Source organism: Bombus terrestris, chromosome 16 (assembly GCF_910591885.1).
Source record: "Bombus terrestris chromosome 16, iyBomTerr1.2, whole genome shotgun sequence".
In the NCBI taxonomy this organism is placed as follows: Eukaryota; Metazoa; Arthropoda; class Insecta; order Hymenoptera; family Apidae; genus Bombus; species Bombus terrestris.
In genome coordinates this window covers 3059610-3075467 of record NC_063284.1, presented here as the reverse complement: position 1 = coordinate 3075467, position 15858 = coordinate 3059610, and the positions used below count along the sequence as shown (strand labels likewise).

At 33.4% G+C, this 15858-nt stretch overlaps 1 protein-coding gene across 5 annotated transcripts in view; it reads right to left on the bottom strand.

Moving 5' to 3' along the window:
- The window catches only part of LOC100643472 (protein cordon-bleu), a 103311-nt gene that overhangs the window by 71129 nt on the left and 16324 nt on the right, over positions 1-15858 (bottom strand). Inside the window, exon 1 of one of the 5 annotated variants that reach the window (XM_012319734.3) lies at positions 11581-11652. The exons of 3 other annotated variants lie outside the window; for them this stretch is intronic. In XM_012319734.3, the coding sequence (XP_012175124.2) occupies positions 11581-11645 (65 nt within the window). In that variant the 5' untranslated portion in view covers positions 11646-11652. Of the gene's footprint in view, positions 1-9422; positions 9795-11580; positions 11653-15858 lie in introns of those variants that run through there. One more of the 5 variants, XM_012319735.3, reaches the window with a different exon arrangement.

Genomic DNA, 15858 nt, shown 5'->3' with positions numbered 1-15858 from the left:
CAGTCAACAGCGTATCCTTTCTAGGCGACTAGACTCCGTCAAGACGATCTGACCAAAAAAAAAGCTGAACTCTTGCGGCTTGCGTTTTACAGTTACACAATCGCCAGCTATTTTCAACCTGGCTTCCTTCTCACTATTGCGTTTCGGTTCACCTAATTTCTACCTCTTCCTTTATTGACATTATTTAGTCCGAGTTGTTTGTTTGCGCTTCTCTGATACTTTCGATATCTTTAATAATAAATCTTCAATTCTTCAATATTAAATCGTTCTGTGTGCACGTATTAATGTAGATGTTCCTAGTTCTTTAAATTTCCCCTTAGAGTAATAGTGTTTTTGTGTGATTGGAATTGTCGGAATTTTGTTTTCAATTTTGAGAGTGATTCCCTCTTTCCAAGAATCCCTATATCCATGTATATCTAAACTCCTTAGAATCTATATTTTGGAATCAAATAAATACATTTATTAATTAATTGGTCTACGCGACGTTGGTAGAATATATAGGCATATATACAATTATACAGATCTCGAAAAGGAAATCTACATGTTATTCGTTCTTTTTTTTACAAAAATGTCCACTAGAATTTACTCCTTGTTAGGTGTCTGATACTCTTACAGTGCAAGGATAATTACTGGCAAAGACCTTTACTAATTAATTCTTGATTTATTATTTACTTATCAGTAATCTGATTTTTACCACGCCAATGAGAAGCTAGCTAGAAGGTAGCATTTTAACTATAACGGAGATTCTAAGGAATTTAGTAATGCAATATTGGAAAGAGGGGAATCTCCTTTAAAATTCAAAAGGAAATATAAAATCGCTTTTTAACGAACCTTTTTATTTCATATTACAATTTTTATCTTCTCAAATTAAAGTTCTATTTATCCTAATGCAGAGTTATGAAAATTTTCCCTAGGCTCATCCGCATTCCTCCCTAGACGCGTCAAACTTTTTCCAACGCCTCAGACTATTGTACGTGATATTATTTCTCTATCGAATCACGTCCAATACCGACCAACAAGCAACTCTATCCAACTCGAAGCTCCTTGGAACGTGTTCCATTAACCGGCTCAATTTTTCTACATTTCTTACATGGATTTTCAATCAAGGACGAGAGAATCGCGTATCCAAGATCCTCCGCAACGATCATCGGCCCTAGAATCACCGATACACATAATAAAAGTGCGATATGCTTGGATAAGGATCGATGATCGATGCGTCTATCTATGGATCGTCGATTGATCCGCTCCTCTATCTAGTGTTATAGATGTTTCTCTATCCCCCTCGACCAATGTCGAGTTCGTGACTTTGTAAGAGCCACGATCTTTGCTAGTTCTAGGTTCTTCAAACTGTTCATCAGGAACTGATCTCTAGTCTCTTTGATTTCTTGGTTTTAGCTTCTCAAACCTCTCCAGCCTTGAATACTATTTGTTATATTATTTATAATATATATATATTCCTATTTATATTATATATATGTTTCCTAGCAACAAAATACCCTATATACTATAAAATCGTTAAATTTCGTATCCCCTGTTCTTCTTTTATTCTCCTCTCATAACAAAACGAATATCCGTGTATTTATGAGAGATTTAAGTATAGAAAAATATATAAGTCGCACGCAATACAGGAAAATACACGAAGCATCTAAAATATTCATTGTTATATTTAGAATGTGAAACATATATGTCTCTGTATTTAGGTTTCATTTGTATGTGTATAAACATACGCAGGCGACACACAATGTATAATTGTACACGTGTTATCTATTCGAATTAACATCGCCAGTTACAAACATCGCTCGAGAGGATGGCAAACGATCTGTATGGAGGCAGAGAGATCGACTTGTGCATTTATATGTATAGCTATCGCTGGATCAGCGTCTCAGGCCGAATAACGGTGCATCCTACACGTCTGCTTTGCGTCGCATGCAAAATGCACTCATGTGACGACCGATACCCGCGACCTTGACAAAATGGAGGAAAACCGAGCCGAAAACCGCTATCTCTTTCTTGCTTTTTCACTCGACATAGGTATGTCTCCTACAATGCTGCTACACGCATGCGCGAACATGGAGTCACGTGAATTGCGCACCTTCTCTCTCTCTCTCTCTCTCTCTCCCCCTTCGTTCTTACGTAAACGGTTCAGAAACAAACGTATTACTTAATCGTGCGTTTCTGCATAAATCGTGGTTGCCAACCTAAGATTCGTAGAGTCGTATTTTCGAAAGAATTCTGTATATAGGAAGAAGATTTTTGAGGTTATACAAAGTTTGTTTCGAGAGATTAGATATTTAGATATTTAGATTAGATAAATTTCGCTGATTAATATTACTAACCGATTTATGTTATTATGTACAAAGAAGAATTTTCCAATTATAATTTGTTTTCAATTTGTAACGTCACAATATTCGCATTCTACGATTGTATATGCAATAATTATCGAGGATTTCGTTTTAAAATTGTAAATGGAAGTGATTTTGGCATTGTAAAAGCAACTGTTTCGTAGATAGGTTCGAAAAGGTAGTAAGTTTTAGAGTTCTAGATAAACGATAAATACATGCGACGATAATTATCCACGAAGCTAGGAGTGACAATTTTCTACAACTAACTTCATCTATTAAATCCTTTCACATTTTGTATTTTTATATTTCCTGTTTCCTGATACAACAGAAATAGACGACGTGTATTATTGATATGTGTTAGGTCGTCACGCATGAAACTGAGACTAAACTGTACCCCGATGTACCGCAAGATTCATAGTTTATTCCCGTTCATGTTCAAGGATTTTCTCTTTCCACTTTTACGTTTTGTTCGACAACGATGAATAACAGAGCGTAAGTACTTTCACGATGTTTCGTTTTTTTCTTTTTTTTTAATCTTCAGCAATTTATTTCCAAACAAAATGGCTACGTATGTAAGATGTAAAAGAAACGAAAAATCGTGAAACATGATACTGACCTGTTCCCTCGAATGGAACGCGTCATAAAAATCCCATGTCTCTTATTACGACCAGTTTTACCAAACATGGGTCCTTCGTTCGCGTAATAAAGCCACGAGTGACTTTCTTTGACCCTCCAGATCGCACCGGAAATAATTGCTAATCGGAAGCTTCCAGATGTGACTTTGAAAGTTCAAAATTCTTCTATTCTTTAAACTTTAATTGATTGTAATTTCTCAAATACTTAGTTCCAATTTCGTCTCTCTTCTAATAACTGAATATACAAAAAATTCATAATTCCTCACTTTATAAATTCTACTTTTCGTAAGGAAGTACAGTGGAGGACAAAAGAAAATTCGAAAGATAATCTCTAAATTCTAAATTTCCCTAGTTCCCTAAATATTGAGTTGAAATCTTATTCGAAAGATTCAAAACTTTCTATTCATACACAATTATAATTTAAATTATTTTACGTAATTCTCGTTGGTAATGCCACTGCTCTTTAAGGAAGATATAAATATTCCGATATAAAAATTACAAGGGAAAGAATCTCGAACTGTTATTGACGTACAGAAAGGCACAGAAATTATTCATATGAAGAACAGAATTACGGAAAAGAAGTTTCACTGACTGAAATCGCCTACGTAATACATTGTTTGCCAACTGTAACGTGTATTTCGTCGCGGTCTACGTGAGCCTGAACCCTGTGCAGTTACTGTTTCCCGTTTCATCCTCTTCGTCGCGCCATTTTCTTTTTTTCGCGTCTGCCTGGAGAACCGATAATCGGAAATCATGCAAATTCCACGACACACTCGCTGAATCTACAGTCATAACAGTACCTCTTACATACCGAGCGATTATTACCTCCTACTGTAGCAATTTCTTGCCTTCTATATACAGGGTGCCCCGATAACTGTGATGCAATCGATAATTAGGTGATTCCATGCGAAGAAATCTTATGCTACCATTCTGCAATGACAATCTTGTTCTTGCTACAATTTTCAAAATTTATCCAATTAGATGTATGTTAATCAATTTCGACCAATTAGGTTTCCCATCAAGCTCAAAGTATAAATTATCCACGAAAATAATTGAAACCAAATATCAAGCTATCCTTCGGTCTTATCCGAGTCGTACAAAAGTTTAAGCATCTTTCTTTGATAATTAAGGCCTTGGAAGGACTGTCTTCAAACAAGAAATTATTTCCACGAACGAAAATTACGACCAGAGAAATATTCAATGTAATTTCAGAGTAAATCGTTAGCCAACCTAATAGGTTATCAATCATGCCGGTCATTAATGTATAATTAACGACACAAATAATGTTTCGCGTTGGATCTCCAATTACTAATTTAATTACCGTGTTTCCACAAGTAAATCGGAATTTAAATTGAATCGAGCTATTTAACAGCACCTCGTCGAAATTTTTCAGTTTTTCTTCCATCCATATAAGATCAAGGTCTCTCATTGTTGGAGAAAACAGACGTTTGCAAAGTATTCAAGGCTTTCAGTATATATACATATATATATATAACAATTATAATTTCTTGCCGAACTTTCCTTTCCTTAACCCGTTTCCTGTTTTCGGGTTTCTCAATTTCCTATGCCAGGCCGTTCATTATTCCGCAGATAATTGATAAACCAGTTTTTGAATGAACATAGCTATTAAACAATCGCGTAGCGGCAAGCGAATACCTTTTAGCCAAGAAATAGTACTTTTTTCTTTTTTTTTTTTTTAATCACTCACGACTTTCTCTCGCGTATCAGTCTATGATTATGAAGCGAAACTAGCAATTTCAGGAGTCGATGACCTTGGCACCCGGCCCTTATCTAAACATAGACCGTGAATTAGTCATTACACTTGTGGTCTGCCACCTGTTCGTACTGTTCTTTCTCATTTTTCAAGGACGCTTTTATTTTACATCAAAGAGTAAGGTGTACGCATCTTGCACCGATTTTTAATATTTTAATGTTCCCTTTTATTGAGAATTAGTTTCAACTAAATTGACGACTTCGATTCTTTTTACTGAGAATTAATTTCAACCAAATCGATGACTTCAATCTTTTATTAGGCATTAATTCCAAATATATCTTTGTTACAAAATACTATTCTTTAAATATCCATTTGAATCAGCAGATATTCCAGTCCATAGAACAACCTCTAAACTGCGGATTTTTGCACATTTCTTTGAAATCTGAAGCTTTGAAAGTACCCAAAATGCGCATGATATACAGAAGTATAATAATATGTAATAATATAGTATATAATAATAATAACAACAACAACAACAATATATAATAATAAAATACAGAAAATACAATAGTCATTATATTATAACTTCTAATAAAAGATGAAACAAATCTATGTTTAAATTCTGTTTTTTTAATTGTATTCGCAAAAATATAAATTGTGAAGAAATACAAAGCATAAATTTGCACACGAATTGCATAAAAATCCACAGTATAAATTTATAAAAAAATTGCATAAAAATCCACAGCCTATAAATCACATTAATTTAAAATATCCTCATCTATCATGGCCGCTGTACACAATCTGAGGTACATAGTACACAGGTGGTTCGTCAACGATCATACACACAGGACAAAGTAAATTGGCTTTCAATGGGCAGAAAAAGGTGAAAGATAAGCGTATGCAACCAGTCATTGTACACTGCCTGATTACGGCATCGATACGAGGTGCAACGCGGCCCAGATTTTCAAATCAAGGCCAGGATATTTGCTCACATACACATGCACGTACGCGTACACATCCGAGAGGCAAAAACTCGACCGACAGCGAAAGTGTCCGTGCATCTGCAATACCCTACGTGTTGCGAGACCAATAGAAGCAAGAAACAATATAAAAAGATGAATGAACGTGATGAAAACATACAATTCGACATGCACGTACAGCCTAAACTAGATAAGATAGCGACTCGAAGTTACACTAACTGATAGCCAACTGATATCAACGTTGTTGGTATGCTTATTCAATTATGAAATTAGCGACGTCATGTATCTCCTTGCATAACGTATTTAATATCTAACAATTACGCCATTAACGACCTGATTAATTATCAAGGAAAGTTATTCAAGCGTTGCACAGATTCGTTGAGATATATATATATATGTATTTGGAATTGTAGCAAGATTTGCAAATTTTAATCGTAAACAGGAAACAGCTAACAAAGCTTTGAACATATCTTGGTAAGATAAAATATTATTAACGTTAATCTGCGGTTAAAATAATCAGTCGATTACAAAAATAAGTATAGGGATTAACTCGCTAAGGGCCAAGCAATGGTTATCATTCGTGTCACGAATATCTTCGTTTCTTTAGATTTCATACAATCATAGAGTCTATATAGAAGAAATGCTAATGAGAAAAAATGTAAGCTAATCCTTGGAATTCCCTTTCGTACCTATAACGTTGAAAAAACAGAATTAGATAACATAAACTGATTGAATAACGTTGCAACTATATGTTGCGTTAACGCAACCTAGACTCTTAATGTTTTAAACATTTAATTCTTAATGTGAAAGTGATGTTCGAAACTGACCATAATATTAAAGCATTCGTAACTACGATTTCTACATTTCATATTAAAAGAAATTGGAAAGCGTCTTTTTTTACTTTTATCTGCTTAAAAATGACTAGAACGCTAGAAAGGAAATAACAACGCTAATAAATATATCGAAAATTTCCTTCTCTTCGATATACATATGTATGTATTGACTTCGTGTTGGACGCGTTAAGATGCGTTCGAAATATAAAATTCAACATGGCGGACAGGTAAACGCGCCTAGGGCCATTCGACTATTTTATTCCGGTCGTCAGGCAAATGGTCGGTTATAAACTTTGCCATCTAACGGATTATCCAGCAGCAATCGTAAAGAATAATTTTTACACGTAACATGGGCGTGTCACGGTTTGAACGTGACAAATGCTTGTGTTCGATCGAATTCTAAGAAAATGAGATGAGAAAAGAAAACAATGTAAAGAGAAGAAGATTGTGTTTAGAGAAAGAAGGACAATATTGATGGTAGAGAGGTCATAAACAGACTGTTTACATACGTTCGAAATTATATACGTTCAGTCACACTCTCGAAATATATACGTCGTATCTTGATACGCTTTGTCTCCGATTATTTTATATCGTTATCGAAAATTTTTGTAACCTTTAAAACACGTTTCTGCCATCTTGTAATGATTACATGTGAGTCATATAAACTCTCAAGTTATAGCGTAAATTGTTACTAACTATTGGTATTATAATTTATTGTTTATATATGTTAGATTAAAGGAAATAGATACATAATATTAAGTTTAGTTCTATATGTCGAATTTTATATTATATTAATTAAACAATAGTCAAAATTTGTAGCTTTATTTATTTCATAGCATTTTCATAATCTATGGATTTTATTCCACTAGTTTGAAGTTCAAAAATTTCTTTTCACGAACCTACGACAAATTCGTTTCGTCGTATCGATTAAACTTGTCGAATAAATAATTCAGAAAATAATCTCGACTCGAGATTTAGGAATACATAAGTTATTTAAAAATACAATTGGAATCTTTCTCCTTTTATTTTACGAATAAACTCATTGCGAAACGTTTCATTTCTTTTACTCCTGGTTTTACGTAACAAACACACGGCTGTCAAAAGACCACCTGTGATTGATTCTTGTACAAACACGGGATTCGTGACGTTTATAGCATCGGGAAACCAGAAATACTAAAAGGGAAACCTCAAACATGAGCTAAGCCGTGCAAACAGCCGACGGCCGACGCTCTCTATTTAACTGCCGGCTCTTTCAACAAAATTTGCCAACATTTACCTACTGTTTGAACTAAGCATGTGCTTCTACTTTTCCATTTACAGAAGTCAGTTGCGGGAAAATTACTATTTCGGGGAAAAATCGCTAACATACTCTGATCTAGTTTTCTTTCATTTCTATTCTTTAATTCAATTTTATCTAACATGGAATGTTAATTGAAATTATTACCCGAATTGTTATTGAGCGCGTTACTAACATAACCTAACCTTGCTTCCTTTCTTTTCTTTTCGTTAATTCGATTTTACAATATGGTGTATTATTTTCAGTATACAAATTGCAGGTATTACCAGGAATTGTTATTGGATTTTACACAATAATGCGTGATAAGTATACGTGGCAAGTTTGTACGAGTGTTTAGTTATCGCGAGATTTACGAAATCTCGAAAACGAATCGAGAGCAGGTAAACGATCCGAAACATATTTTCCCGACAACGCGACGTATTTATCATGGAGAATAAATCAAAACAGTCAACTTTTTATTGCCGATTTAAAACAAAAAGAATTTTTAAAAACCTTAAAATTAAAAAGACAAACGCGGCAAAGTCTGTAGTCGCACGACGAAAAATTTTAGGAAAACGAAAAATAAAATTCAGATGACTAACTGTCGACGAGAAATCATAAATTTCATCGATAAAAACAATATTATTGATGGTCTCATGGTAAAAAATTACTAGGAACATAAATTATCGGATCGTATAAGAAACAATTTTTAAACCATAATGGATAACTTTGTAGCGTCGCAATATTTGCATTGTGTAATTGCGTTATGCGATATTTATCGAGAAATCTCGAGATCTTAGTTCAAACTTTTTCAGTAACAATTTTATCACAACGATAAGAATCCTACGAAATAGTGAAGCAATTAGTAGTTGCGATGTTTGCTGAAGAAATTAATTGTCTGTGTTTTACAAGGGCTGATAAGACGGGAAAATGTTTGAAAAATTGCCTCCAGTACAGAACAGAAAATTATATCTCACTATCACAAGCTGTGTTGTTACCCGAGAAAATTATTTAACATTCAACGTTAAATATTTTTCGATCAAACGCAAAACTACTCTAATTTTAAAAATTATAATCTAAAAAAATATAAATATAACAATCTAATTTTTACATTTTACATTGAAGCAATCGCGATATTTTTATTAATTTTTTGTCAATTCTGTATTACTATGATCGATTGGAACCTTCTTGTCAGGGGTTAAAATTTGTTAAAAGAACAAAATATGGTGTTATAGAATTACATCGTGGCTATTAAAACGCAAAAGTGACCGTTATGATAACGTATATGACTCAACGTTTCTTGCATTTCATACAAGAACCTCAACTTAATTGGTAACCTATTTTTTATTATAATTTCTATTATCATTTGACAACTCATGACAGACTACTAAAATATGAATTTATAAATTTCAATATTTATTACTTACTGCTTCTAAAGCGAACTCGTGCAATATACAAAATATGAATATATTAAAAATATGAATTTGCATAAAAATACGTAGTCTACTTATGGTATACAAACGATAATGTTCGATATTCTAACTTCAAAATTTTTAAAGAATTCTTAAATACGAAAAAAGAGGGAACTTATTCTTCACAGCATTTGAATTTTTAAAGAAATGGCGGGAAATAATCGACTCACCGGATGATTAATTTCTTGTTGTCATTCCTACAGCCATTGAACGTGACCTTCTGCACTAGTTTCTAAGACGCACTTTTCCAGTCACGAATCTCACGAATTCAATTTTCTTTCTCTCACTAACACTTTTGACGGTTGACAGAAAGATTCGAGAACGTTTATGCCGGTCCCCGACAAACAATCACATTCCCGACTTACGACAATAATTTATTGTTATTTAGGAGCCCGATCGAATGGAACGTTTCGAATGTCCTTCTCGAGATGTAAAAATTGTAGCAACGATAACAATAAGTAGATGAAAGCACGATAAAGGGTACACGCGCCGGAAGAAGAAGTTTAACGGTCCAAACTCAACGATCGACGGACTACGACTGATCGAGAGCTAACGGCTTTCGCGCGGGTAGCTTCGGCAATTTTCGCGCCCCATCGTCGAGCCTCTCCGACTTTCGTTCGGGCGCCCTCGCATGCTACTCGGCCCGTGTCGCCAACACTCCAAATATCATAAAAGAAATTCGAGATTTTGTGTAAATTCGGGAACGTAAAATTTTCTGCGATTATCTTAAAATTTGAAATTGCTATTATGCATTAGATATAAACGAATGATTGTTTCTTATGGCCAAGGAGTATTTTAAAAATTAGATCAGGTGTTGGCGATTGCAAAATTTTTTGAAGATTATTATGACCAACGATGAAAATGTCCTCATAAAGGATGTATATCGTAAATGTAATCTATATGAAACTTTTCCTAGTATGTATCTTACAATTATTTTGCGTTGTGATATATAATATTTTATTTACTTCGGTTTCAATATTTTTCCGTATAACGTCTCATCTATTGTAGGAAAAATTTGTAAGAAACATTACATTACACGACATCAAATCCTTATAAGGAGTTTATATATAAATGCGATTTATATGAAACTTTTGATATTTATCTATGTATAATAATGAATTTCTAAATGTATTTATTTTTAATATATATTCAATTATCAAAAGTATCCAGATACTTTGCTTATTTTTGCCAAAGTGTAATTTAATTACAGTATCACGAGTAATAAATGATTGTAATAATCGTATATATTATCTATATTATTATTTCATTATTGTAATACGATAAAGCTCGTTTTAAGTAGCAATATTAGTTAAGTATACACTTTAATTAATTTATAAATTTTATTGACATCCATGCACTGTCGCTACAAATCTATTAAAGTGTCTAAAGATACTTGTATGCCGTAGTGTAAATAAGGAACTTTAGAATCGACATTAGAATACATTAGAATGATTCCACTGGTATATCTCTTGGTTATGTGACTTGTCTTTTTTCCCGTTCGGTGACCGGCTTTCTATGTATACAGTTTCGTGTTCTCCACAGATCGAGAGATTCTCAATTAGAATTACGGTACCGCAGATTCCGTAAATGAATTAATTTAATTCAGTAATACAGTATGAAATAATTCTTACGTGAATCTAGTGAATTAAGATTTTCAATGTGGGAATTACATTTTAATTACTCGCATTCTTCGTTGTTATAAATACAATGAATTCATAATAAGAAATAGCTAATTGAACTCGACTGCGTGATCACATTGACAAAAGACTTTCTCTCGATTGTAACGTAGTAAATATTCTACGGTGAACAGAAATGCAATCGGCTAGCTGGAACAAGGTTTTATGAACAGCTCGTAAAATCGTCGATGTATTTTTTGTTGATGAAATTGGTTGTTCGTTATGAAACAAGCAAAATTAACTCGTGTAAATACTAATCCAAATTAAAATAACCTAAAATTTGTTAACATTAAGGTAAACCTCGAGACATGACTTAAGGATTTTTCTATGTATCGAAATAAATGAAAACTCACTATTCATTATTATGATTTGTATACTTAACTTAAACAAATTTTTGGAAATTAAATAAATTTGAAAGATAATTTAAGGAATTCCATTATACATATTTATAATAAAAAAAATTGCATATTTGCACATATATAGCGATTATAGCAAATTTAGTGCTGGACAAAATCAATTTGTGGTACCATAACCTATATAAATGTTTATGTCTACAAGAAAACACGTAGGATTTTTACACAACTTGTGATTACTAGGAACTATTATACACAAATCAAAGTTGGGGTAAGATAAGATTTACGATTTAACTCACCGAAATATTTTAAAGATACGTCGCAATTTTAAGCCCATCCTTGTTAAATTTCTCCACAGACACATGAACGGCACTATTCACGAACGTGTTTGAAAATATACTGAGGGTGCGTATGAGGGTTACGCATGATGCACAACGACCGTTGGCAACGGTCGCGTGCTAAAACACCGGTGGCAGCTGCTATACTGCCGGCTCTGAACACTACACCTTGGTTACAGCCTGCCATTTGATTCTTTTCTTTGTTGTGGAGAGACGAAAAAGCAGTATTCAATCGAGAAAAATGAGAAAAGGATGGACGAACTATGTACTTACTTACAAAAGGCAAACAATCGAAGCAACGGATTGTTCGTTGCGGTTGCGCATGTCTGGCACGCGCTTCTGCGCATGTGGTTTCCTACGACTGGTGGAGCCACATATACTATTACCGTATTCATTACTAATAGTACATACTTATGATTTTGTTCTATTTTATTTTACAATACAAGTAATTAAAATAACTATAATAAAATTTTATTGAATGAAAAATAATAAAAATATATTTTATAATGCATAATATACATCATACATTGCAATGTAAATATTACAAGGAAAGAGAAGAATAAGAATAGTAAATAAAAATGCTACTAAAGCAGTATAGAAATAGTGGTATAAGTGGTATAAGTTTAGTCCGATATTAGAAAATAGAAATAGTATTTTGAGATTAGCTTGAAGATTTAAATTTTAATTGAAATACTTTTGGAATAATTGAAATGATTAAAATTTTTGTCAAATAACAAAAATATACGTTGTTAGCGTATTCTACATCTTAAAGAAAAAAAGTATTAAAATAGAAATTCTACTATAGGAATATAGTGCAATAAGCAGTAATATGTACAATGATAACAATAATAATAATATAAATGGTGTTTTTCGTAATTGGGTCAAGTTTTAAAACAATAAAAAATAAACCAATATTTTATTAGGAAAATAAAATGTGATTGTCCTGAAAGTGGAAGCGCGTCGATTAACATTGAAAAACAAAGTATACATGAATCGAATTATTCCAGTAAAATTATATTAAGAAAAGTTTTTGTTTCCAGAAAATTCCACAGGAAAGACGATTGCACAAGCAACGATTTGAGGAATGCCAAATCGAAATATAAAAATCGGCATAAAACACAGGAACAGCTGTTCGCGAGTTTTATGGATCGTTTCTTGCGTCCGTCATGATTCGAGAAACGCGATGAAAGAGGAAAGGATTTGGTTTGTTAAACTGTCCGGAGAATCTTGGAAAGTTCGAGCATCATCAGCGAGAATTTATTCCGATGCATTCAATTTAATATCCGACTTAAATCATTAGGATATATTCAACTGTCTTTCGCTAATTAATGTAAATATTGTAATTTAAAAAATATACATATATATATTCTTTAAATTATCTATTTTATGTATATAAATATATACGGATTAATTCGTAAATAAAATAAATCCCCATAAAAAGAACGCAATGAAAACAGAGTAAATCGTAAAAAGTGAAGAAAGAGCCCCTGTGATGTATGCAACACGACCTGCGCAACTGTGAGCATGATTGCAGCGCCACGGAGGCATGTACGCTTCACGTCGCTCGCATAATGAATAAAATTCATTCCTACCTTAATTATAGTCAACACATGTACATACGAGTTTGCTTTCTCAATCCTGATCCCACGAGAATTCCCGGAATATTAATATTTTATGTTTAAGGGAAAAGTTGTTACCTGCAACAGAAAGAATTTTAAATAAATTACAAAATTATACTCCACTGGCTTTTCAATTCCTAAAAACGTGCTTCTAAAGTCGTTTCTTTTTAAAGCAAAAACGTATTTGTGTAATTGTTGAATTTTTTAATCTCTAGGGAAAAACTTGTTATTTGTAATAGAAAGAATAATTACAAGATTGTAATGTATTACATTTTTAATTCCTATAAGGCTAATTTCAAAAGCTTTTTTTTAGAAACAAAAGCCAATTATTAATTAACCAAAAATGTTAATATGTAGTAGTATTTGCCTTTTGTATCGTCCACTTTTGTACACTACGATCTTAAAGTTAGAATAACATTTGGTGATGCTTATATTTATTTAGGACATTTGATAGTAGCAGTGGTAGCAATAGTAGTAGCAGTTTGGTGGTAACAGTATACACCTTAATGGTTAACCAAAATATCCAATGAAGCATTGGTTTATATTTTTTTCTTATCTTAATCAATGGAATCCTAACGAAAAGATAAGATAAAAGAGGCGGATCCGTTTTCACCGTTCACGTTAACGGGGACGACCAGATATTATCGGTTCGCACACGTCTTCCGATGGAGCGCGATTTACAAGGCAAAAGTTAGAAAGCATGGCTCCGTCAGCGCTTCCGAAACGCCGAGAGATCTCCCCAGATAGGCGTGCATTCGAGCATATATACCGGCGCATTTTCGTCAGCTCTCGATTTCACGCGAATCTCGTAGTAACATCCTCGAACTCTAACCATCTTGTTACCGTCAATTTATTGCTCAATTTACTTTCAAACGAACTTCCAGCTATGCAAATATTCTCTATACGTACATTATAATTCCGCGGTTAACGCATTATACCGCCATGTAATTATGGCTGCTAAGACAGATTTATTGGCTCCTAGAGGCTACTGTCTCCGTCACTGACGTAAATATGAAAATATCTTTACGATGTGATTTGTATCTATTGGTATGCGTGTATGAGGTGTGATCATTTAAATAGAGAAGAGATATATGTAGAAATTGGGGAAACAAAGAACGAGGTTATGTACATAGAAATATGAGGTTAATTGATCAATTTCAGTTAGTACTAGTTTCTGAACTTCGTAACACAAATTTGGGCATTATTAGCGTTCAATTTCTAAGAAACGAATGTGTGATTTACTTTTATTTATTGTATTCATGCATTTCAGGAATATATAGAAGCATATCTGCTTAGATCCAACAATCAACAAGAACCTTCTTTGTCCTGTCATTCCTTTTTTTCCTTCTCTTCTTTAACCTCAATTTTAGAATTCTCCATTTCTCTCAATTTAAAAGGATGTATGTATATTTTGAAAATAACTGAACTGTTCCCCAAATTTAACCTAACCTAATCTAACTTAACCCTTTTCTTTTTAAATCCACCGTCCAACCTTCTCGCTTACCCCTGTATCTAACTTACCCTAAATAAACCTACTTGATCTAACCTAAACTGAACTAATCTATTTAATATAGCTTCACGTAACCTAGTCTAACCCACTTTATCAATCTGATCTAAATTAAACTAACTTAATCTAACCTAATCTAATCTAAGGTAATATAGACTAAACTAACCTAACACAGTCTAATCTAAACTAAGTTAACCTAAACAAATCTAAGGTAAATTAACCTAACTTAAAACACCAGAAAAACCAACGTTCTAAATGCTACAAAAGCGTCATAAACAGTTAGCTTTTAATGAAGAACGAAGAACACTATGTTTTTACTTGGTTCCAGGAAAAATGCGGCAGTGAAAGGATAGCGTAGAGCCAGAGTGACGACTAGGCGAGGCAAATGCGTGCATGTAAATTGTTCGCGGGTACTTTCTACGAATTCATTGTTATTTTCAGAGGCGTCGTGCCTGCGTGTGAGATCCGCAGAAGCACGAGATAACGGTGTGTAACGAGGACATTCTCGAAAGGACTCGGAATGCAATCTCAACACCAGCCGACAAATTGTCTGAGAACAGTGTCGTTCTCAGAGCTGGGCCAGAGAGCCTGCCATCAGCTGTAATTAATCGTAATTACCGGTAATTAGCCGGATCCCTAACTCTTGCGTAATCAGTGATCCTACTGTTTTACTATGCAAAACTTTGGAAATGCATGGATGGAGGAACAAAGAATCGCGTCACTTTCAAAAATAGGATATTCAGTGTTCTGATGATTATAACAGAGGTTTTGAGAATACTGAGAATTCCAACTATGGCATAGAATTTTAATATTTATAGTGGCATTACGTTATGGATGACTGACATAAATCTTTTTTGGGAATCAAGTTTGATAATTCTAAATATTGGAAGAATCAACTGTATTAAGGTTTCAAGATTCTACTTGCATATTTAGAAATTTTCAAAGATTCATTGTTATATAACAAGTAATTTTAGACACTTTTACTTCTTCTCTAATTTCGCACGGTTCCAATATGATTAATTTCATTTTTAAAAAAAGAAGAAAAGATCTTGTTCAATTTCCAGTAATAAACTATTGAATTTTCTAAAATCTTCTTCTTTACACACCTAAAGA